The 22,212-nt window shown below is 45.2% G+C and overlaps 1 protein-coding gene across 1 annotated transcript in view; it reads right to left on the bottom strand.

Annotated features, from left to right (window-relative positions):
- Nucleotides 1-2,602: 2,602 nt before the first annotated feature.
- The window catches only part of TRIM71 (tripartite motif containing 71), a 69,451-nt gene continuing 49,841 nt past the window's right edge, over nt 2,603-22,212 (bottom strand). The window contains exons 3-4 of the mRNA XM_059162188.1: nt 10,059-10,193; nt 2,603-6,491 (exon numbers count right to left, since the gene is read on the bottom strand). Coding sequence (XP_059018171.1) covers nt 5,040-6,491; nt 10,059-10,193 — 1,587 coding nt within the window. The 3' untranslated portion in view covers nt 2,603-5,039. The remainder of the gene's footprint in view (nt 6,492-10,058; nt 10,194-22,212) is intronic.

Genomic DNA, 22,212 nt, shown 5'->3' with positions numbered 1-22,212 from the left:
GGTTAAATGATGGATGGAAAACATCCCACCAGGCTGGCTTGTTAACCCGTAAGATCAGTTTTAAAAATAGGCATCACTGAGGTACTGCTTCACCATGACATTTTAAACCCAATCCGCAATCATTACAGTGGTCTTAGGACCCTCTCTTCCAAGCAAAACAAAACAAAACAAAAACTAGGGGAGTAAGAGAGGTGTAGAGGCAATACAGTATATCATGGTAATGTGCTTCAACTTCATCAAGTATTTAATTAAAAACAAAAAACAAAAAAAAAAACAAAAAAAAAAAAAAAAGGAAAGAACAACCCGTCAACATGTTACCTTTGGTAGAAAACTAAACACAAAATGAAAGAGCAACACGCACCACCAGTCACACCGCTCAGTAAAGCAATGATGGTCGCAATGGCCTGGTGATGAACATCCTGCTGGGTCCAGAAAAGGTACAGATACAATCACGAAGTCTAAAGGAGTCGGATTCCGTTCAAATATTTGATGTTTCCAACAACTAGACCCTTAGAATTGCTCCTAAAAGGGTAGATCTGCAAACATTCATAATATAAAATATTTTTCTCTTGAAGAGAGAAAGAGACCTAAAGGTCTCTATTTGTAGGTTAAGTCCTCAAATAGGTCAGATGAACCAGTAGTTTCAATAATACTGAACAACAAGGTCATGGTGTGCATAATTCCTATGGGGGGGGCAGATTGGTAAGTAATACTTGGGATTTAGGATGACATTTGCCTGAGTACAGGAATATTTGGTTTTGAGGTTTCTTTTTCAAGGTCAATCAAATGTTTCTCGTGGGAGAAATCAGTTCTGGATTTATCAGGATGTTTTCTTCTAGAGCTGAAGGTGGTTTCCCCTCCTGCCCACGCCCCTGTGGATTAACACTATGCTTTTCAGAGACCCATCAGATACGAACATGAGGTAGATGACTTTTGCCAAAAGTGAGGTAGAAATGAAACAAAAGCAAACAGTGTGGTGTGGAGCTACTGTGTGTGTCCTGTGCCCCCGGCCCGCAGGAAGCCAGGGAGAGCGAGGCCCCCCGAGGTCCTTGCTCTACGATATCCTCACGCGCGAGCAAAGTACGAGAGTCTGACTTTTATACAGCCCCAGACTGTTGGAAAATCCATCAGTGAGGTTTTAAATAAATACCTACATACTTTTTTGGCACCACTGGATTTTTGTTTTTAAACAGAAAAAACAAGCCTAGAACTTTGGCATATCTCTCACTACCTACCAGAACACAGCAACTGTAGAATCTTCCAAAGAGGAAGACAGATACAGAAACAGTATTCTGCTGCTTCAAGCCTAAAAAGACTTCCCTCCTCAAATTAAGCTTTGGCTTAACTAGAATAAAACAGACTGAGCCAATCTCAAGCCATTCTCTTATAGCTCCATCACAAAGTGCCTCCAATCTGGCAACTTTTATTGGCCCAACACACAATTTAGATTCTGCTTATGGTACCCCTGTAGGTGTTTCCCCAAATAAGTTAGACTTAAAAGGGCATCCATCCATCAAAGATTAGTGCACGTGCATCCTGCCCGGGCCACTGGGCTCTAGCCAACTCGCGTGCCACCTGCCAGCCACCAGAGAGCAGAGGTTTCTGAGACAATATTGCTTCTTGTGAACAAATTTACAGAGAATTTTTTTTTTTTTTAAGATTAACACTTTTGAAATGTTAACTGTCAACCAAAAGTGGTTTTTATTTGTGGGTTACTTAGATGTCCTTTAGCCATCTCAACACCCAGACTTACATATCCAAATCCAACTGGCATCTCCACACACACACTGACCTCATATCCCGCACCATTCCCGCCACCTGCCCAGATGGGACACACATGGGGATGACCGGCTGAATACCACATTGACTTAACAAACAGTTTATACTCCTCTCTCGTAGTCCCTACAACCTTTTCTTTTCACCATGTTCAAGTCTCTCCTCCTCATCCACCCAATTCCTACCCACCCTAGCATCACCCAAAAGGCAGGAGATAGCCAGTTAAAAACCCCAATTTTCATCAGCCTCACTCACACTAGCGTTCCAAATGTTGGCTTTCCTCCTCTTTCCTTGATTTGGAGCATTCCACATCGTACAATAAACACACTCCAAAGTGCTTCGCACCAGTCCCTGTGGGTCAGGAGTCAATCATGGGCAGCCACAGATAGCCAGTGTTTTAAAAACAAAAGCTTCCCATGTGGGACCATGTTTCTCAAATGGCCGTGATGCACAGTTCTGAGTGCAGAAAAGGTGAGGAGATGTACCACCACTGAGGGGAAAGAGGCAGCATCGTACACTTAACTCATTTCAGGGGAGGACCTACTAGCTTTGAGCCTGTGAACTGGTCAGCCTATTAATTAAGACCCGATCATTTCAGACAAGTGTGGAAACCCTGGCTTTACAACCAAATCCACAGAGAAATGCTAACTATAGAGTTTTATGTTACGGCTATTCACCAAAATAATTTCTCACTCAGGTCCCATGAATCCCCCACATCCGGGGACACCGGAAGGACAGATCAGAGTGAAAATGGAAGAATCAAAGGTAGTAACTACCCGAAGTAACTCATCCCGGGTTTCTGAGAATGCTTCTAAGAATTTTCAAGATCAATTTCTTCAATAAAATTTTGTAAGCATTTAAAACCAGTTGTCTTTGGTGTTTAAGGGTGGTTTGTTGGGTGGTTGGGGGTGGGTGGGGACTGAGGGGTGGAGGGGAGGAAGATCAGCACCAAGTTATTTCCAAAATAAAAAACAGTATAAATGCTTAATTACACAAACTCTTCACCAAAGAACATAGAACCCAGGGGCAAATAAAAGGCCACTGAATAGATTGGGGAAGAATTCGAAATTAAATGCTTCAGCATTTAAGGGTGGACTTAGAAAGTAAGATTTCCTGAAGCCTCCTTGCCCTGAAACACAGCAGCTGGGAGGGAGTGGTCTGACACGAACTTTCCAGTTTTGGGATCCTATATTGCATGCAGTTCTCCTTTATGAAATAAGTTTGTTCCCATTTTGGTCATTCAGAAACCCCAGAACTAAATCAAGGAGGACACAGGGTACCCTGAAGTGGTAAATGCTCCCCCCAAAAAGGGAGGGGGGACAAAAAAAATGATTTGATTGACTTGCTCACTTCCCCCATCAACTCCTTTTCTTTTGGGATGACAAAAACAAATTGCTCCACAAGTTTCTTCTTTCAGTTCCTTTAAAACTACATCTCTACTGCAAGGGGAATTTCTCCAAAATACAAAACAGAAACTGAGGTTAGTCCTTCTGTTTGAACAAGAGGTTTCCCTGGAAGCCCCCGTCATCTGAGAGCACCACTGGCTCCTGAGGCACGCTCCTCCAGAATGTGGTTCTCATTCAGTACCTGAGGGAATGCAGGGACCCACATAGGTTCTTGAAAGCAGATCAGTTCTGCCTACTTCCACTTGAAAGACAGATAATGCCCAGAAGCACAAGCCTTTGTACCCAAGTCCAGCTTACTGCAAACCAACCCTGTAAAGTGACGGACGCCATCCCACAGTTCTGCAGCGGGAGCCTGGCTTCGATTTTCATTCTTTGGTACCGAGACAGAGGTGTAACAAAGATATTACATCCTACATTTTGGGTTGGGACAATTTGGTTTACAAATCTTTTACATTCAAAGGCCTCTGGGGAGTAAATTCACGTTAACCATGAAGTCCTACTGCATGGCCCGGGAGCAGACCACTCTGGAAGACGGACCCAAGCGGAGGGTGTAGGGATGGGTTGTTCCTATTCATTTGACTTTCAAACATTCTATTTCCCTGAACTTCCAAAGCAGGAAAAAATTGTGCTTTTAAAGGAAAAGTTCATTCCTTGGCCTACTCTTCTTAGAAAAAGAAACACCTAACATTATCGACAGAACAACATTCAAGCCAGGGTAAGGGATTGACCTCCACCCTCCCGCAGACGTTGTGGGTAGCCTGCTGCTTCCTTATGCTCTCTACGGACCACCTCGGCACATGCACATCTGCCCACACTCAAGTCCACAGGCCGGGCAGGTCAGACACCCTCTTTCTGAAAATGAGGCTGATTCTTCCTTCCACTGAACTTTATAAACAATAACAAGCTAAGAATACTTAACTTCTGAGAATACTTTTAATCGAAAATCCTAAGCTACATCTATTTTTTAGAAACCCAAGTGTGAAAGAAAAGTTTCTTTGGGTGGTGGTGTACGCTCCTCAGCTTTACTATGTTGGTGTAGACAGCTCAGTCACGCACACACGCACACCATCCCTTAAAAAGAAGCAAAGATTACATACCCTAAAACAGGAATAGAACAGTCTGCTTTTCTTGGCCTGCAAGCCACAGCCACATCCACGTCTTCTAAGAATAAGAAAAGATGCTGAACAGGGTGATAAACACACTGAGGTATTAAAGGAGAACACAGAAAAGTTCTCTGTTGCAGCATTAAAAAAAAAATTTTCAAAAAAAGATTCTTAAAAAGATCAAGACCACAACACAATCTAATCCCATAACACAGTATTCTCCAGAACACAAATACTCTACAACTCAGCATTTTAAACCTTATTTTTCCATATTTTATAGTTTTTCTTTTTTTTTCTTTTTTTTACTTAGTAGTTCTTTCATGTTTCCTTGGCTCAATCTACAGAGTACACCCCACCACACACCCAGTGCCCCCCCAGCCACAGAAACACCAGGCTTGTGCATATCACGCCCCACAACGGGTCAGAGGGGAACGTGAACTCCGCTGAGTGAGGGTGGGGAGGAGGGCAGAGGGCCTGCTGGAGAAGGAAATGTAAAGATTTATGAGGTAGATAGAAATTATCACGTCACAGGCTCAATCCCTGCAGAAAAGATAAGTACATTCATCTGTAAAAAAATAAAGATGAGGTAGGACTTAAGCAATGTTGTACTCTTCTTGTTCTCTTTAAACAAAAGAAAAAAAGAAATTTCCCTGAGACTGTTTCTTCTTTGAAATTCAAAAGGAGAGAGAGAGACAGGCAGAGAGAAAGAGAGAGATGCACGCACAGCCCAAACACAGAAGCCTTGTGAACGTGATCAGAAGATGAGGATCCGATTGTTGCCAAAGTCCACCACCACAATCATCCCGTCAGGGGTGACAGCGATGCCAGACGGGCGGTCCATCTGCCCAAAGCCACTTCCCTGGGCGCCAAACTTGCACAGGAAGCTGCCATTGGACTCGAACATCTGCACGCGGTGGTTCCTGGAGTCGGCCACGATGATGCGCCCCTCCTGGTCCACGGCCACACCCTGTGGGCGCAGGAACTGCCCATTACCCGTGCCCTCGGAGCCCAGGAAGCGCGCGGACTGGCAATCAGGGTGGATGACCAGGAGCCGGTGGTTGTTGAAGTCGGTGACCACCAAGTGGCCCTCATGGTTGAAGGCCACGCCACGGGGGGAGTCAAAGTGCTTCCAGAGAGCCCCCTCGAAGCCGTACTTATTCAGGAAGACGCCATCTGGCCCGAACAGCTGGATCCGGTGGTTGCGGGTGTCAGAGACCAGGATCTTACCCTCAGAATTCACCGCCACATCCCAAGGGTAGTTGAACTGCCCATTTTTGGTTCCCTTCTCGCCGAACTTGAGCAGGAACTGGCCCTCAAACGTGAAAACCTGGATGCGATGATTGTCCTTGTCGGCCACCACAATCCTGCGGGAGGCATCGCAGGCCACGCCAGCTGGCCGGTCGAACTGCCCAGGTCGGGAGCCCAGGGTGCCAAATTTGTGGTGGAAGGTGCCACATGGCTTGAACACCTGGATGCGGTTGTTGCTGCGGTCGGCCACGACGATGTAGCCCTCCTTGTCCACACTCACGCCCCAGGGGCGGCAGAGCTTGCCGTCACTGTCGCCCTCGCTGCCAAAGCTCAGGCCCGGGAGCCCAATGCCCACGTAGCTGCGGCCCGACTTGACCACCACCTTGAAGGGGCTGTTCTCGATGTGCTGGTTGCACATGGTGACCGACACTAGGTGCTCGCCCTCCAGCTGCGGCCGGTAACTCACCACATAGGTACCGTTCTGCTGGTCGCTCACCTCGGCACCAAATAGGTTGCCATCAGGGCCCAAGACCACAGCTGACATCAGGTCGCCTCCAGAGAGGCGAGGCTCCCCATCATGGTCGTAGCCAATAACTGTGAAGGAGGCCACCTTACCCTGGAGGGCCCGCTTGAGGCCATCCCCCGTGGCTTTGGTGAGTGGCGCGAAGGCCCCACTGCTGACGAAGCCGAATGACTTGATGGCAAGGTACAGGGCCTGGTCAGGGGGTGTGAACATGACACGGTCGTCTTCCTGGGGCTGCAGGAAGCCGCGCACGGTCTTCAGCTCCTGCACCTGGGCCAGCATGCGGTCCCGGGCCAGCAGGACATCCAGCGCCCGGCCCTCCTCCAGCACCTGCTGGACGGCACTGATGGTGCTCTCCAGCTTGTTGAGGCTCTGCCGCAGCTTCTCCACCTGCAGGTACAGGGACTTGGCTTTCACCTGGCGGATCTTCTCCACCTGGAGGGGGAGAGCAGGGAGACAGGAGGGAGGCTTTGAGGCAAGCAAGAGCAACAACATACAAGGCGACAAGGGTGATGAGGGAGATGAGAGACTCGCCCTCAGAACCACCTGGAGGAGGTGAGGGCAGGGCCCAAGAAACCACTGGTCCGTGCTCTTCAAAAATGGCAGAGATCGGGCACCTGGGTGGCTCAGTGGGTTAAAGCCTCTGCCTTCGGCTCAGGTCATGATCCCAGGGTCCTGGGATCGAGCCCCGCATCGGGCTCTCTGCTCAGCGGGGAGCCTGCTTCCTCCTCTCTCTCTGCCTGTCTCTCTGCCTCCTTGTGATCTCTGTCAAATAAATAAATAAAATCTTTAAAAAAAAAAAAAAATGGCAGAGATCCAAGGTCAAAGGGAGGCCGAGGAACGATGCCAATTACGAAAGATGACTATAAACAGGACGGCAACTTTCAGCACAGGATCCTCAACTGGGGGAAGCTGCCATTCAAGACTATGCTGGTGCACACCAACGAGGAACCAAGGGACTAGACCCCAGCATGCTGTCAACTGAACTTCCTGCTTTTGAGTAACAGGGATGATGGAACTGCTTGCCTTTGCTCAGAGGAAATAAACACAAAAGTGTTAGTGGGTAAAGAAGCATCCTGTCTCCCCCACGCCAATTTACTCCACTTGAATCAAAGTAGGTTGACAATAGGGCAAGATGTAAATTGGGTGTATCTGGGGGAAAGGATTCAGGGAGTTCTTTTATTATTCCTGTCACTTAGAAATAAAATGTAAAAGCTAAGAACAGTCATATAACCAATGTTTACGGAGCACCTGCTTTGTGCTAGACACTGGAGGTGCGTAATGACCAGTACAGAATGTGGTCCTTGCCCTCACCAGCAGACTTCCCAGGGTACTAAGAGCACAAGGCCAGGCAGCACTCCCCAAGGGTGGAATTTTCAGTGTAGCCACAGGGCCTCCAATCTCTTCAATGACGTCTCCTCTGCTCTACAGCCCTGCCTCACCCCACTCTCTACTCCCCGAGAGAGGGAAAGAGGAAAAAGGGAGGGAAGGAGGCATGGAAAAGACGAACCATGTGCGAAGCAAGTGAAGGGATCCGATGAGAACCCAATTTAAGATCACAGCCCATACCTCCCTGCCCTGCCACACCCCCCACTGTGGTCTTCTATCTTCACAGGGAGCCTAAAAGGCCACACACACCCCGAATTTGGAGACAGTAAGTCTTTGAAACCACTGGCCTGCGGTATTTCCAGAGGAGCCCTCTAAACTAAATTGCTGTAATCTATAAACCTGAATTCTGACCTGCTAAAATAATCCTGCTTCTGAGGTTCTCAAACCCACGATCTGGGAAGGTGGGATTTTGTGACCAATGAAACAGAGCCACTTCTCCATTCTTTTGCATTAAATGGAGAAAAAAGCCTTCTAATTCAAAGTGATTTCCCCTGTGAAGAGGATAAATGAGTGTCCCAGCTGATTTGTGCCATTACGTAGACCGAATCAGGACTGCTGAGAGCCCCACTACTCAGAATGCCACAGAAAGGCTATTTCACAATACAACTCTACTACTGGGGAGGCCCGGATTTCAGTCAGATTTTGGTGGCAGGTGTGTGTGTGTGTGTGTGTGTGTATGAAATGATGTGATTTTTAAACACATTCATGCTTTTCCGTCTGTCCACTCTGGAAACAGGACACGTATGTGCAGAGGGCCCCACGTGGGGAAAGATCAAAGAGAAGCTTTGTCCTCTGGTTTTTCATTGGGCCAAACCTCTGGGCTTTGGTCTGGATTCCTCAACTAGGCAGCTGCAACTAATCCCACAAGGTAGCCAAGTCCACTGGAAATCTCTAAGCCACAAGCATGAGGAAGTGCATCTAGATACCCACAGCTGGGTCCCCCGGTACTCAAGTATCTTCAGTAGTGGGAATGCAAGAAAAAAAGATGTGTAATGAGGACGTAGGAGGGCAGAGACAGGCAGGAAGGCTTTGCTGGGAGGGGCAGAAAAGTCAGTAGGTATAGTAATAAAACGTATAGACAATGACTGAGATATGTCCAGAATGAGCATGCATATTTTGGAGGTTATCTGAGCTTTAGAAATGAAATAGAAACAAAGTGTATTACACAAAGAGATCGACTCTTCTTCCCAATTTGCATCTCCAAGACTCAAAACTTGCTTTCCCTGCCTCTTGCAAGAGAATTGCCTTTAGGGAGAGGACAGGAGTCAGCCTCACAAGAGGGAGGGTACCTAAGGTAACTCCTCTGCACAAAGGCCTTTTCATCAGCAAATCCAGAAGAGCAAGTCTGTGGCAGAGTTCACCAGGGAGCTCTCAGGTTGCACAAAGTGAGCCCCTCTCAGTGATAATTAACATTCGTGGGTGGCATTAGCCTGGCAGACTGTGGGGGCATGTTAGCGTCTGGAAACCACATCAGGCCCACAAAGGTGCCTGCATGAAGTATGTGCTGAATTAAATCTTAAAAACTTTAAAAAAAACTTTTTTAAAAAAAATCTGACAGAAAGAGATCACAAGTAGGCAGAGAGGCAGGCAGAGAGAGAGAGGAGGAAGCAGGCTTCCTCCTGAGCAGAGAGCCTGATGTGGGACTCGATCCCAGGACCCTGAGATCATGACCTGAGCTGAAGGCAGAGGCTTAACCCACTGAGCCACCCAGGCACCCTTAAAAAGTTTTTCTATCCAAGGATTCTTCTCTTCTCGTTAAAAGGCGACCAAGCCATCTTCTTTGAGAGGTCAGCAGAGACAGAGGGCAATTAGTTATGCGCTAATTGGAAAATGCAATGCAAAACCCAACACGGCCTTCCAGAACATTTTAGGGCATGGTGATTGGTGAGGATCGCTTTCAGACACTGAGATCCCATCTCTACCTTCACAAAGTTCAGATGATTAAAACAAGCATGCACACACCTAAGTGCATCCTTTTTAATGAGCTATGTGTATGGTCTTATTCATGCATTAAGAGAATGGCATTACAGAGTTGAAGTGGCTGGAGGTACATGTCCACTCATAGGCATAGTCTCCCCTCTTCCTGGGGCAGGAGGTAAAGACCAGAGAAGAAAATGCTGGCCTGAGGACTTGGGTGGAGAGAGTCATCTTTCCAGCTGATACTTATCGCAACAGCACATCAGCCTGCTCCGCACCTTCCTGCTGCAACAGAAGAAGGCATTCGCTTGCTGCCCTCCCTAGTGGGAAACTGGTTTCTCACAAGGGGTCAGGAAGTGCAACCAGGCAGGAAACCAAAAATAAGGACATGTCCCAGCAGCCTGCTTTCACAACAGCCTCATCTGCGCCTCCTTCTGTCTCGAGTGTGCATAAAACAGGAGGCTCCTTCTGGTTCTTGGGACACCTGACTACTCCTAGAAAACCTTCTCATGGCTTAAGCACTAGGACGGCACCCACAATGTTACAGGGACTCCTGCATCTTCCTGCCAACAAACTTCATGAAAAACCTCCAACTGTTCTAAACCTCGAGCTGGGATCTGGGATCTGACCAGAAAATCCTTGTGGTTTTGACACAGTGCACAGAAAAACTGTTGGCCAGCCAGCAGCACCCATTACCTTCCACAGCAGCTCGCACTCCCGCTCCTCCAGGGCCTTCTTGTGCCTTGCCGTCACAGCTTTGACCTCCGACTGGACCACCTTTGCCTTCATCTCCACCTGCTCTGCCACCGTCTGGGCCTGCTCGATGCTCAACTGGAAAAGCAAGAAGTTCATGGCATCAGAAGGACCTCCACGCCTCACGCAAAGCACTGAGTCTGCTTGTCTCAAACCCGAGGAGCTAACTCCCTAAGGCCCAGGACCACTTGATCCAGGTCCCCGGACAGAAAGCTGCCTGCAAGGAGAGCTCCGCATCTGTCTGACAGAAACTGAAGTTGCTGCTGGCAAGCGCTGGGCTTCTTTGTGAGGGAAATGGCACCGACATGTGAACTTCGGCCCTATTAGGAGCTACTCTGACACAGTGAACCCAGTGTAGTTGGGTACAAGCAGAAAAGTGGGAACAAAGATTGGATGTGAAATGTATTACCACCCGAACCACTTCCCACAGACGTTCTGGCCTTCCTCGCCATGGGGGAAAACCCGCAGGTGGGAACAGCACTCAGGTCAAGGTGCGTCATAGCCACAGGCCAGGAGTTAGCCACCATGCTCCTGTCAAGTCATTAGTATCACAGCTCATTCCAACCCCAAGTGACACTGGGGATACTGTCCGATCTGCCAGGGAAACCATGCATGCCAGGCCCTCTGATCAGTCAGTCAGCCTGCCAGACCATCCCCGCACCACCACACATCCCACTCTGTCCCACCAGCCCTAGGTAAATCAGCCAGTCTAATCAAAGGTATTACTGCTCATAAAAAATTAATCAAGACAGAAGGCCCAATGTTTTCATTAATATTACATGATGTTTTAAAAAGCCACAAGGATTTCTTTGATACACTGAGGTATTAAATCAGGGATTCCAAACTGCTGATGATGCAACAGGTCTTAGGGTGTGTGTTCCACATCAAGAGGGGCCTAGAGAAGCACTGAAGGTCCGGAGCCTGGTCTGAGTTCAGGAACTGCTCACAGGTGACCAACCCTGAGTATGCCCTGGACCAAGAGTTTTCAGCTTGTGGAGCACATCTACAAATGAGGCCATCTTGGGCAAAGCAGGCTGGACGGTCATCCTAGAAGTCAGGTTACCCAGTTCCAAACCCTAGTTCCACGTCCTACTACTTGGAAGGCCCCAGAAAAGTGCCTTGCTTTCTGCAACCTCGGCCAACAGGAGGAGAAGACAGGATAACACATGGACGGAGCTCAGAGAGTAAAAACGATAGAGGTTACCAACAGCGCTCAGCTGAGAAACATCGCAGTTAAGACCACAAGCATCCTTTTCCTTCATCCCACCTAACTCCCATCATACAGGTATGATCATGTACCTAGACCTACTTACATTTCTTAACCCACTTTGCTTTTAAATTCTGATAAAATAGGTAGAACATAAAATGCACCATTATTGACATTTAGCACATTCCACAGTTGTATAAGCATCACAACCGTCTAGCTCCAAACACTTCCATCAGTGAAAGGAAGCTTCCATACCCATTAGGCAGTCTTTCTCCATCTCCCCTCCGCTCCCCCATGGCAACCGTATTCTGCTTGGTCTCTACACTGCTGTCTATTCTGGATATTTCACAGAAAGGGAATCAAACAATACATGAGCAGTCTTATTTGTACGAACATGCTTCCATGTAACAGTTGTGACTCATCGTCACTTACAATTGGGGACACCCCCTTAATCTCTCAATCAAGAGGACACGCCAGTGGCACGAAAGTCACACCCACATTGCAGCTGCACCCAAACCACCCGTGGCTGCCGTGGGCTAACTGCTCAAGGCATTCTCTGCCCCAATCCTTGTGAGGCTTAAAGATCAGAGGTGGCACTTGGGTCAACCTGGAATGCTCATGGACTATCCATGGCCTGGAATGCCTTCTCTTCCTGAACTAGCAGTGAAGGACGCCTTCCCATGTTTCTGTTCCACCTTTACTCTCCTGCCCCAAGTGTCATTACATATCAAACTACATGGGGACTAGGTACATAGCCACTGGGTTGTAGTAGGAACAATCTCTATTTACACTTGCTAACATCTACAGTCATAACCATATTTATTAAAGGAGTAGGTAACTATATTGGGTTAAATATGGTCTCCCCCACATTCAGGCTGATTAGTTAAGAGGAAGTCATACGTAGACTAGAGCGAGTCCTAAATCCACTGAAGGCCAAGTGAGACAGGCAGGCAGAAGGAAGACCACATGAAGACAGATGCAGAAGTTAGGAGTGATGCCGGTTAACAAGCCAAGGAAAACCACAGATTGCTAGCAACTACCAGAAGCTTGGAAAGATCAGGGTAAGATTCTTCCCTATAGCCTTCCGAGAGCACAGCCTAGCTGACACCCGGACTTTGGTCTTCTAACCCTGGAACTCTATCTATGAGAATAAATTCCTACTATTTAAGTCACCAGTTTATACTGTAATAGTAGCCCTAGGAAACAGCAGACAACAAACTGAATCAGAAAGAAATATCCCAATGACTGAAAGAGAAGAAAAATGAGACTGACCTATCAGTGAATGTGTACAAGGTTTCATAATAGACTTGGCAGATTTCAAACGTCTCAGGCAGTCGGGATTGATTTAGAAGATGGGAAACCTCACTAGACATTTAAACAGAGGTGATTTAACGTAGAAAATAGGACTGAGCGGGAAACAGAGAACTGCCGGGGCAAAGGGCATGCGCAGGATGGCAGACGGACTGTGCCTGCAGTTGGTGGCCAGCGGCCACCGCTGGGCCTGGAGAACAAAGACAGGAGAGCAAGGTTTACAGGTAGGGACCAGGGGCCATGCCCAGCTCCTTCTGGAAGTCGCCGGACCTAACCTCTCTGCTTCTGGTGAAAAACTGCTGCTGATAAGAACAAGAAGTCAAATGGAAGAAGGAAGTCCCTTTTCCCAACGTCCGGATTTGTGGTTTGAAGGGCTGTGGCTCCAGCACCACAGGGCACTAGTGTGAAAGGGTCGGTCACGAGGGAAAGAACCTATAACCCGTACACCCTGTCTTCGGACGTGTTGGTATTCATGGGCACTAGCTGGTGTCCGAGTCAAAATAGCACCGAGGCAATCAAGCCTTTGCCCATGTATTTCTCAGCTTCCTCAATGGAAAACAGAAGCGGCCAAGTGCTTTCTATTTATACCAATGCCATAGGACTTATCGAACTAATTCTCCACAAAAACCAGAAGAAATGGAGTAATAGGCCTACCTTCCCGCAGGGCAAGAATGGACAGGAGACTGCCAGGGACCACCCCCTCTGTGTAGTAAGTGGGTTTACATAGCAAATGCTCTTTCTACTATCCTCTCCCCCTAATGTCTCCTAGCCAGGCTTGCTCCCTTGTATTTCCTGCCAGGTCCCCAGCAGGCCCTTGGGCCTGGAATTGTAGGACAAGAACGGTTTCTTCCATTTTTCAGTCAGCTGGAAGGGTTGTACAAAGCCCCTTCTGTAATCTGAGGGATCAAGTGTGCAAGGATAGGATCATTCCTAGGGTTAAGAGTCATAAAAGCCCTATGTACAGAGATGAAAAATAGAGCTTTCTTTTCCAAATCATACACAGTCTTGTCAAGCACTGCATTCCAAGATATGCAGACCAGGACCTGCTAAACTAGTTCCCATTATCTAAACAGGGCATTTGAAGGAAACAAGGGGCAGGTGGGGTAGGGAAATGACAGGTAAAAGAGCTAAGTAAATTTCAAAAACAGAAATATACAATTTGCAATTAAGGAGGGAAAATTAAAAATACTCAATAAGCCTGGGCCTTGGGTAGATGCGGGGTTGCCTTTTAGAAGTTAAAAGATCCAATCAAACAGCTGAAAGCTGAGGGTCTCAATGTAGGCAGACCAATCAGTACATTCCAGCTGAAGGGCAGGCTACTTAGTATAGAGGAGGGGGAAGCTGCCTGGGTTTCATAGGCAACAGCACAGAATTCAATTCATGATGTCTGCTAGGGGAACCTGGCAAGGCCTGATGACTGGTACTAAAAGTGTTCTGATAGGGGCGCTTGGGGGGTGTTCAGACAGTTAAGCTTCTGACTTCAGCTCAGTTCATGATCTTGGGGTCCTGGGATGGAGCCCCACATCTGGCAACCCATTATTCAGTGGTTAGCCTGCCTCTCCCTATGCCTCTGCCATTCCCCCTGCTTGTCTGATCATCTCTCTCTCTCTCTCTCCCCGCTAAATCTTCAAAAAAAGGAAAAGAAAAGTGTCCTGACAGGCAGAAGATGACAGAATGCAAATATCATGCATGAACTCAGACCACAAAACCAGATATGGGAACTACTATCATTCACTCTATGAAGTGTAATTTTATCACATTTAATACCTTTGAAACTATGATTCATCTTAAAACTGTCAGTGGGCTTTCCCCTTTGTTAGGTGTATATAAAATAATATTTTATACTATAAAATATTTATATTACTATAAATAAATGCGTATTACAATCTACGGTGTCTTAAGTGAAAAATCAAGGATCTCTTTATGTGGAGAGCAACTATATTCTTGATCGTGATTACAGATACCTGCCCCACAGGATCACTGTACCTTATGAAAAGCTGTAATTACAAAAGCGGCTGAAATGTTATACTTCCAGGAAGACTCAAAGTGAAAGTCACAAAATGTTTTAAAAAGCAGTACAAAAATGAGTGGGCACCCTTACAACACCAATGAGGCATGCCACAATCATCGTTCATGCTTCCTTTGTGGTAGGCAACTCTAGACCCTCATCAGGGTAAATTCTTTTACAAAACTAAGTAGAATTAATTGGGAGAATTTACTTCCGGGTGTTTTTTCCCTAGAACTAAGCCACTCAAGCTAAATATAGACAAGTAGTGAATCTTCTCAGTGGTTAACTTAGGAACTGTGGTTCAGAGTCAACTGTACATCTGACACTTGTAATTTAATAATGGATAAACATCCCTGATTAGCTGAAGAAAGGGAATGGAACTCCTGAAAGTTTTTTCTAAACAGAAGCTGGTAAAAGAAAATGAAAAGACACAAGTCTCAAGTTGTACCAAGTTCAGATCTATTGTAAAAGGTCACAGATACTCATTAAAGGTGGTGTAAAGTTAGTAAGAATGTCAACCTGCCTGCAGATTTGGTCTGGTCAGTGGCCTTTACTTTTGGGATGTGTTCATGCTTAATTCATTTGGTCCAGAGGACGCTTCAGTGCCATCCAGGCATGGTACCCAAGGAAGAATGAAGGACGCCAAGCTAGTCAAGGGCCCTTCCCTGAAATTTTACAAATGGGGGTTCCAAACTCTCTCCCTCCACCCCAAAAGGGAAGAAAAGAAACTCACTCTTTCCCTGAGGATGGCTCGCTGGAGCAGTACAAGACTGAAGAGATGCCCATGCATACCAACCATGTTCAATAGGAAGAATGAGGTCACCATGGAGAGAGGGAGAGCTAACAGACTGCTTGCTTCAAGGTCCAAGTTCCTAGACACCTGAAGCCTGATTCACCCATATTCTCCTACTCAGTCACCTGAACCTGTCCATATCCTTTCAATCTACGTCAACCAAGGATCCTATTTAAGACAGCAGGGGAGGGTGCCTGGGTGGCTCAGTGGGTTAAGCCGCTGCCTTCGGCTCAGGTCATGATCTCAGGATCCTGGGATCGAGTCCCGCTATGCACTCTCTGCATAGCAGGGAGCCTGCTTCCCTCTCTCTGTCAAATAAATAAAATCTTTAAAAAAAAAAGAAAAAGACAGCAGGGGCAAAATAATGAATAGGTCATGGTGTATTAGAACTCTTCAACCATTTCTCCTCACATCTGTACACATTGTGCACAAATGCTGAGAAAGGGGGTAGGTGGGAGCACAACTACCTCCCATATGAGAGTTGATCGTTATTTGTGGGTTCAAACTGCAAGTCCTCTACTCATTGTTAGTGTGATTTCTGGAGGGTTACTTAATCTCTTTCAAGAGAAGTTTTCTCTCTGCAAAAAGAAAGAATGACACCCAAACCTCAGGCATTATTTATAGAAAGTGCATGTGTTCAGTGCCCTTGGTAAACAGGGACCGTTAATTCTTACTGATGAAAACAGAAGGCCTCTGGTTAATGAGATCTGGGATCTGGAGCACAGCAATTACATTTTGTTCTTCCATATTTGTAACAGTAATTTGTTATAACAATTTTAAGATTTTTCTTATCTATATTCTGGGCTAGTTCATATAAATTCATATAAAATAGAAGGCATTCTCAGCATTCCTTATGGTCAACTTTCCATCACAGCAAGGAGTTCCTGCAGGTTACATGGTCCATTACAGTGACTGAACAAAAAACAGAAGTTAGGGGAACCAAGGTAGTCCAGAAAGTCTAGATGAACTTACATTTATATTTACAAAATTTAAAAAAATATATGCTAAGTCATCAAGCTTAGTCCTAATTTTTGTTCTAAATGGTTTATTATCTATCACTTTTAACATGAAGAGTGCTAATGTTTCCTTTTTTGACCATGAAAGCAACTTATGTCCAGTAAAGGACTTATCATGGCTATTAAATTTTGACTAATATCAGATGAAAACTAACAGAAGGGTCTATCTTATTTAAGGCTATAGTGAACTTGGATAAAAACTCCCCAGCAAGTGACTAAAATTAACGATACAGGAAACAACAGATGTTGGCAAGATGTGAAGAAAGGGGAACCCTCCCACACTGTTGGTGGGAACACAAACTGTGGCAGCGGCTCTGGAAAACAACATGGAGGTTCCTCAAAAAGTTAAAAACAGAGCTACCCTATGATCTGACAATTGTATTAGTAGGTATCTACCTAAAGGATAGAAAAACACTCTCTGAAGGGATACACATACCCTGAGGTATATAGCAGCCTTATCAACAATAGACAAACTATGGGAAAAGCCCAAATGTCCATCAACTGGTGAATGAATAAAGAAAATGTGACATGATAACCCCCTCACACACACAGGAATATTACTTTGCCATCAAAAAGAATGTAATCTTGCCACTTGCAACGATGTGGACGGAGCTAAAGTGTATTATGCCAAGTGAAATAAGCCAGTCAGAGAAAGACAAGTATCTTTCACTCATATATGAAATTTAAGGCACAAAACAGATGAACATGCGGCGGGAGGGACACAAAAGAGAGGCAAACCAAGAAACAGACTCCCAGCTATAGAGAACAAACTGAGGGATAGTGGAGAGGAGGTGGCTGAGAAGATGGGCGAAGGGTGATGGGGATTAAGGAGGACACACTCGTTATGTAATCACTAAATTTTAAACTGGAAACTAATATTAAGTAGTATCTTGTATGTTAACTAACTGGATTTATTTTTTATTTATTCATTTGAGAGAGAGCGAGTGAGAGCACAAACAGGGGTTGGGTCAAAGGGAGAGGGAGAAGCAAACTTCCTGCTGAGCAGGGTGCCCGATGTGGGATTCCCTGAGGTGAAGGCAGACACTTGGGTAACTGACTGAGCCACCCAGGTGCCCTAACCAACTAGAATTTAAACAAAAACTCAGAAGGGAAAAACAAAACTCCCCTGCAACATTTTGGCCAAGGGGAAATCTCTATAAAAGCCTGGTGGTCCAGGATATACATGTGTTATCTTGAGTTCCAGCAGCCATTTGTAGCCGAAGGGATGAGTGTCAACACATCAGTACGGTGGGGTGAAGCTGAAGGATTCTCCAGGGACTAGCAGTGTCTTCAGACTAAGTTTTTTAAATAGGAGAGATTAAAACATTACATATTTAAGCATATGTGTGCATATTTAAGCATTGACATATTTGGGAGGAGAGTGAAAGCCTGTTACTTACAGCTAAATTCATCTCCTACCTGATTAAAATGGAACAAAATTCTAAACTATGACAGAAAGCAGATGAATGATGGCTTGGGGACATGGAAAAAGAGGACAAAGGACTATGATAAGAATTTAAAATGTGGGGCACCTGTGTGGCTAAGCCATTAAGCATCTGCCTTCTGCTCAGGTCATGATCCCAGGATTCTGGGATGGAGCCCCTCATTGGGCTCTCTGCTCAGTGGGAATTCTGCATCTCCCTCTCCCACCCGCCCTGCTTGTGTTCCCTCTCTTGCTGTATCTCTGTCAAATAAATAAATAAAAATCTTAAAATGAAAAAAAAAATTTTAAGAAAATGTTAGAAAGTGATGAACATGTGTCTTCTAACCTTGACTGTGGCGAGGTTTTCAGGTGTTAAATACATGATGAATGTATGTTAGTATGCCTTAAATATATGCAGTTCACGGTCTATCCATTTTCCCAAAGAAAGCTGAAAAAATTTTGCTTCAGTCTCACCATAATCAGTAAAACACCACTATTTATATTTCGGCCTATTTCTACTCCCTCCCATAATCTTTTATGCATGGTTTACTTGCTTTAAGTAATTTTTCTTGAAGCAACTTCAGGTTCTGCTAATTATAGTTAACACTGCTTTATAATGTGACCATAAACATTTTATGAATTTAAGGGGCTAAAAAACCCCAACTCCTATTGGTGACCATTTACACTGGTGCGACCACACCTTTAGGATCAAGGACATGGTCTTGGAGACTCCTGTAAGAGAAGCAAGTTCCTGCCATATTTAAAGCTCTGGCTATTGTTCAAAACATGTTCTCCTACCCAAAAAGATTAAGTGTGATGTACATACTTTGTTATTTATCCAAAACAGTGCTCTGGTGTCATTTTAACTGGCCTATTGCTCAGGTGAATATACCTGTGTTGTGTCTGCATTAAGTAACTGGACTGTCCCTTTGGAAGATGCCTGTACTGCTTTCATTCCTTCACCTTTTCATGCCTTCCTTCCTAAAAGTTGTACTTAACTACTGTGGTCTTCTCAGAGTAACTATTTCTCTACCCCATTTTCTAGTAGTTTTGTTTTTGTTTTTTTTTTTTAATAAAGCAGGCTCCATGCTGGGTTAGAAACCACGGAGATGAAGAGTCCGGTGTTTATTAACAAACAAAGCCATCCAGGTGCCCCAGTTATTCTCCACTTAATAATATGCACAAATTATTGGGGCTCCTGACTAGCTCAGTCAGAAAAGCAGGAGATTCTTGATCTCGGGCTTGTGAGTTTGAGCCCAGTATCTGCGATGCAGAGATTACTTTAAAATTTTTTAAAAATGCACAAGTTCACATGTTTCCTGTATCACTTTTTTTTTTTTTGAAGATTTTATTTATTTATTTGACAGACAGAGATCACAAGTAGGCAGAGTGGCAGGCAGAGAGAGGGGTAAGCAGGCTCCCCACTGAGCAGAGAGCCTGATGTGGGGCTCCATCCCAGGACCCTGGGATCATGACCCAAGCTGAAGGCAGCGGCTTTAACCCACTGAGCCACCCAGGCACCCCTCCTGTATCACTTCTAATCTTAGAATGCTTTTGTGTCTTTAGGTATTTAATCTATATCTACCTTCAGTTTGGGTTTTTTGTTTTTTTGTTTTTGTTTTTTTTAAATACTGGTCCTGTTCCTTTTCATATAAGAATACCTTATCTCAGGTTTTTATTCTGGTGTTTGTTATCATAATTTAAATCTATTAAATCTATGCCTTTATCACCTTAATGTCTTCTTAACTTATTAACAAAACATAAAGCCTATTTACAGAATATATACTCTATTTCTTGGATCTGTCAATTTGCCAGTACAAACAAGCAATATTTAAAAGCTCCCAAATGACTTATTTAGTAGTACTACGAAGAATAAATGAACAGTTTAAAAGACCAATGACTTCCAAATCAAACTTGTGATTTAAAACTTCCCTGTAGGGGTGCCTGGGTGGCTCAAACGGGTTAAAGCCTCTGCCTTAGGCTCAGGTCAGGATCCCAGGGTCCCAAATCGGACTCTGCTCACCGGTGAGCCTGCTCCCTCCCCCCAACTTGTATCTCTGTCACATAAATAAATAAAATCTTTAAAAAAAAAAAAAAAGTTCCTTGTAAAAAAAAAATCAAAACTCTTTTCTTACCCTATGATCATTCTGTATTTTGGCTTAAATAGATTAAGTGATTTTAAAAAGGGGATGGGGTGGCATGGCACCAATTTTATGTGTATGTTAACGTAACTTACTGCTCCCCCCAAATTTTGTTGTAATTGACTATGTTGTTCCTTCCTTCTCCAGTATTCGTATTAAAAACAGAAATCAGTCTTCATAACATCTTCTGCATTCTTTAATATAAAAGCTATTATGTGGCAACATAAAAATTATGTGATTGGGCTATTTACTTCATTAATATTTATTTCAGCCAACTGCAAGAAGAAATCAAGTGTCTGGGAATGTCTGGATCGCTCAGTTGGTTAAGCATCTGCCTTTGGCATGATCACACAGTCCTGGTAACTGAGCCCTAGGTCAGGCTCCTTGCTCAGTGGGGAGTCTGCATCTCCCTCTGCCTACTGCCCCACCTCCTCCACCTGTGGGCTCTCTCTTCCCTCTCTGACAAATAAATAAATAAAATCTTAAGGCAGGGGGGCGGGGAGACACAGAAAAGAAGAGAAATCAAGTGCCCAAAGCACTTCGTACCCACCCCAAGCAGTGTCCTTTCCTGGCATTTCAAGGTCACTTCTTTACCCCGAGGGGAACCCCTCAAAATCTCAGTATCATCATCCTTTCCATTGCTTAGTGACCAACAAGAGGAAAAACACCCGTAGATTCACACACAAGTCTCATTATCTCTTTATATAAATAAACAAAAGCATGACCTGGGCTAGATAGTAGCTGCTTTTCCTACGGCTCACACGAAACAAACTGGATCTTCAGGCAGTGATTTCTGGAACAAAACTAACTTGTTCTCAAGCTTTACCTCAACTTCCCTTCTCCCAAAGGCATGTGCTGGCATTAGAGAATAAACTCAGAGGGAAAGAGGGGCCATGTTTTTTCTACCAACACCCAGGGGACTCCTCCTTAACATGTAGGAACCACTCTACTTTCATTAGAGGGCTCCCAAATAGTCTCAGGAAGGGACAATGTATTGAGAACCTCGTAAGAACATTCAGACAGAAATGGGTAGCCAATCCTACCCCAACATTTAGATCACTGACTGAGTGTAGGTTCTGAAGAATTATAACCAAAAGCCACAAAAGCATACCCTTCTCTCTCCCCACGCACTCTTAGTTATGCAAGGACATTCAAGAAGTCAATTCACAATTCATGCAGTTGATGTTTAGCGCGTGTGCCTGGATGTGGCCATGCAGATTACTAAACACCCAATATCCACCTGCCACTTGGCTCCTCCACTCAAAATGCCCATCAGGCACCGTAGTACCAACTCACATTTGAATTTCATCCGTGGTTGTTTGTTCGTTCATTCTTTCTTTCTTTAAAAGATTTGACTTATTACTTGACAGAGAGGGAGTTAGAGAGATCAGAGAGGGAGAAGGAGAAGTAAACTTCCCGCTGAACAGAAAGCCTGAATAGGGGCTCGATCCCAGGACCCCAAGATCCTGAACTGAACCAAAGGCAGATGCTTAACCGACTGAGCCACCCAGGCGCCCCCTGGGTGTTTTAACTACTCACACAGCAGACTCTCCGCTAACACTGACTTTGCTGTAGGAAGTTAAGTACTGCAGACAAAATCTTCTGCACATCAGCTTCTCTCTTCTTTCCACAAAAAGTTCAAATTTCCACCTCCCTGAGAGTCCATCATTTTAACCACAGATCTCTTTAAGGTTCTAGCAAATTATGACACTCACTTTATTCTCCAGAGGGGCAGATCCCAGGAAGCAGAGAGCATCAGCAATTCTCTCAGACATGGCTCAAGGACCTGAGTGTGCTCGATCTCCAAGGAGAGAAAGGGACTAGTACCACAATCTGGGGGGAAAGACCCAGACACAGCAGGTCTTTATGCTCCCCCAGGTGATGCTGACAGCAGCCAGAGCCCAAGAGACACCAGCACCGTAAGGCAACTTGACCAGGGCCTGATGGCGGTGGGATAAAAAGGGAAGCCACAAGCCACTTCATCCACGGGGACAAATTCACTGAAATAGGACAGAAATAAAACTGCACTAGTGGGGATGCTGAAAACAAGAATTTATAAGCAACCAAGAGCCACTATGAAGGCATGAAAAAGAAAACAGGCCACTTTGGCTTAAGAATATGCCAGAATTAGCCACTGCAGAAATACAGACTCTCAAATATGAGAGTTGACAGGAGTTGAATATCAGACAATCTGACTA

This window comes from Mustela lutreola, chromosome 2, assembly GCF_030435805.1.
Source record: "Mustela lutreola isolate mMusLut2 chromosome 2, mMusLut2.pri, whole genome shotgun sequence".
Lineage (NCBI taxonomy): Eukaryota > Metazoa > Chordata > Mammalia > Carnivora > Mustelidae > Mustela > Mustela lutreola.
The sequence above is the reverse complement of the archived record's forward strand: the minus strand, read 5'-3'. Positions and strand labels throughout refer to the sequence as shown.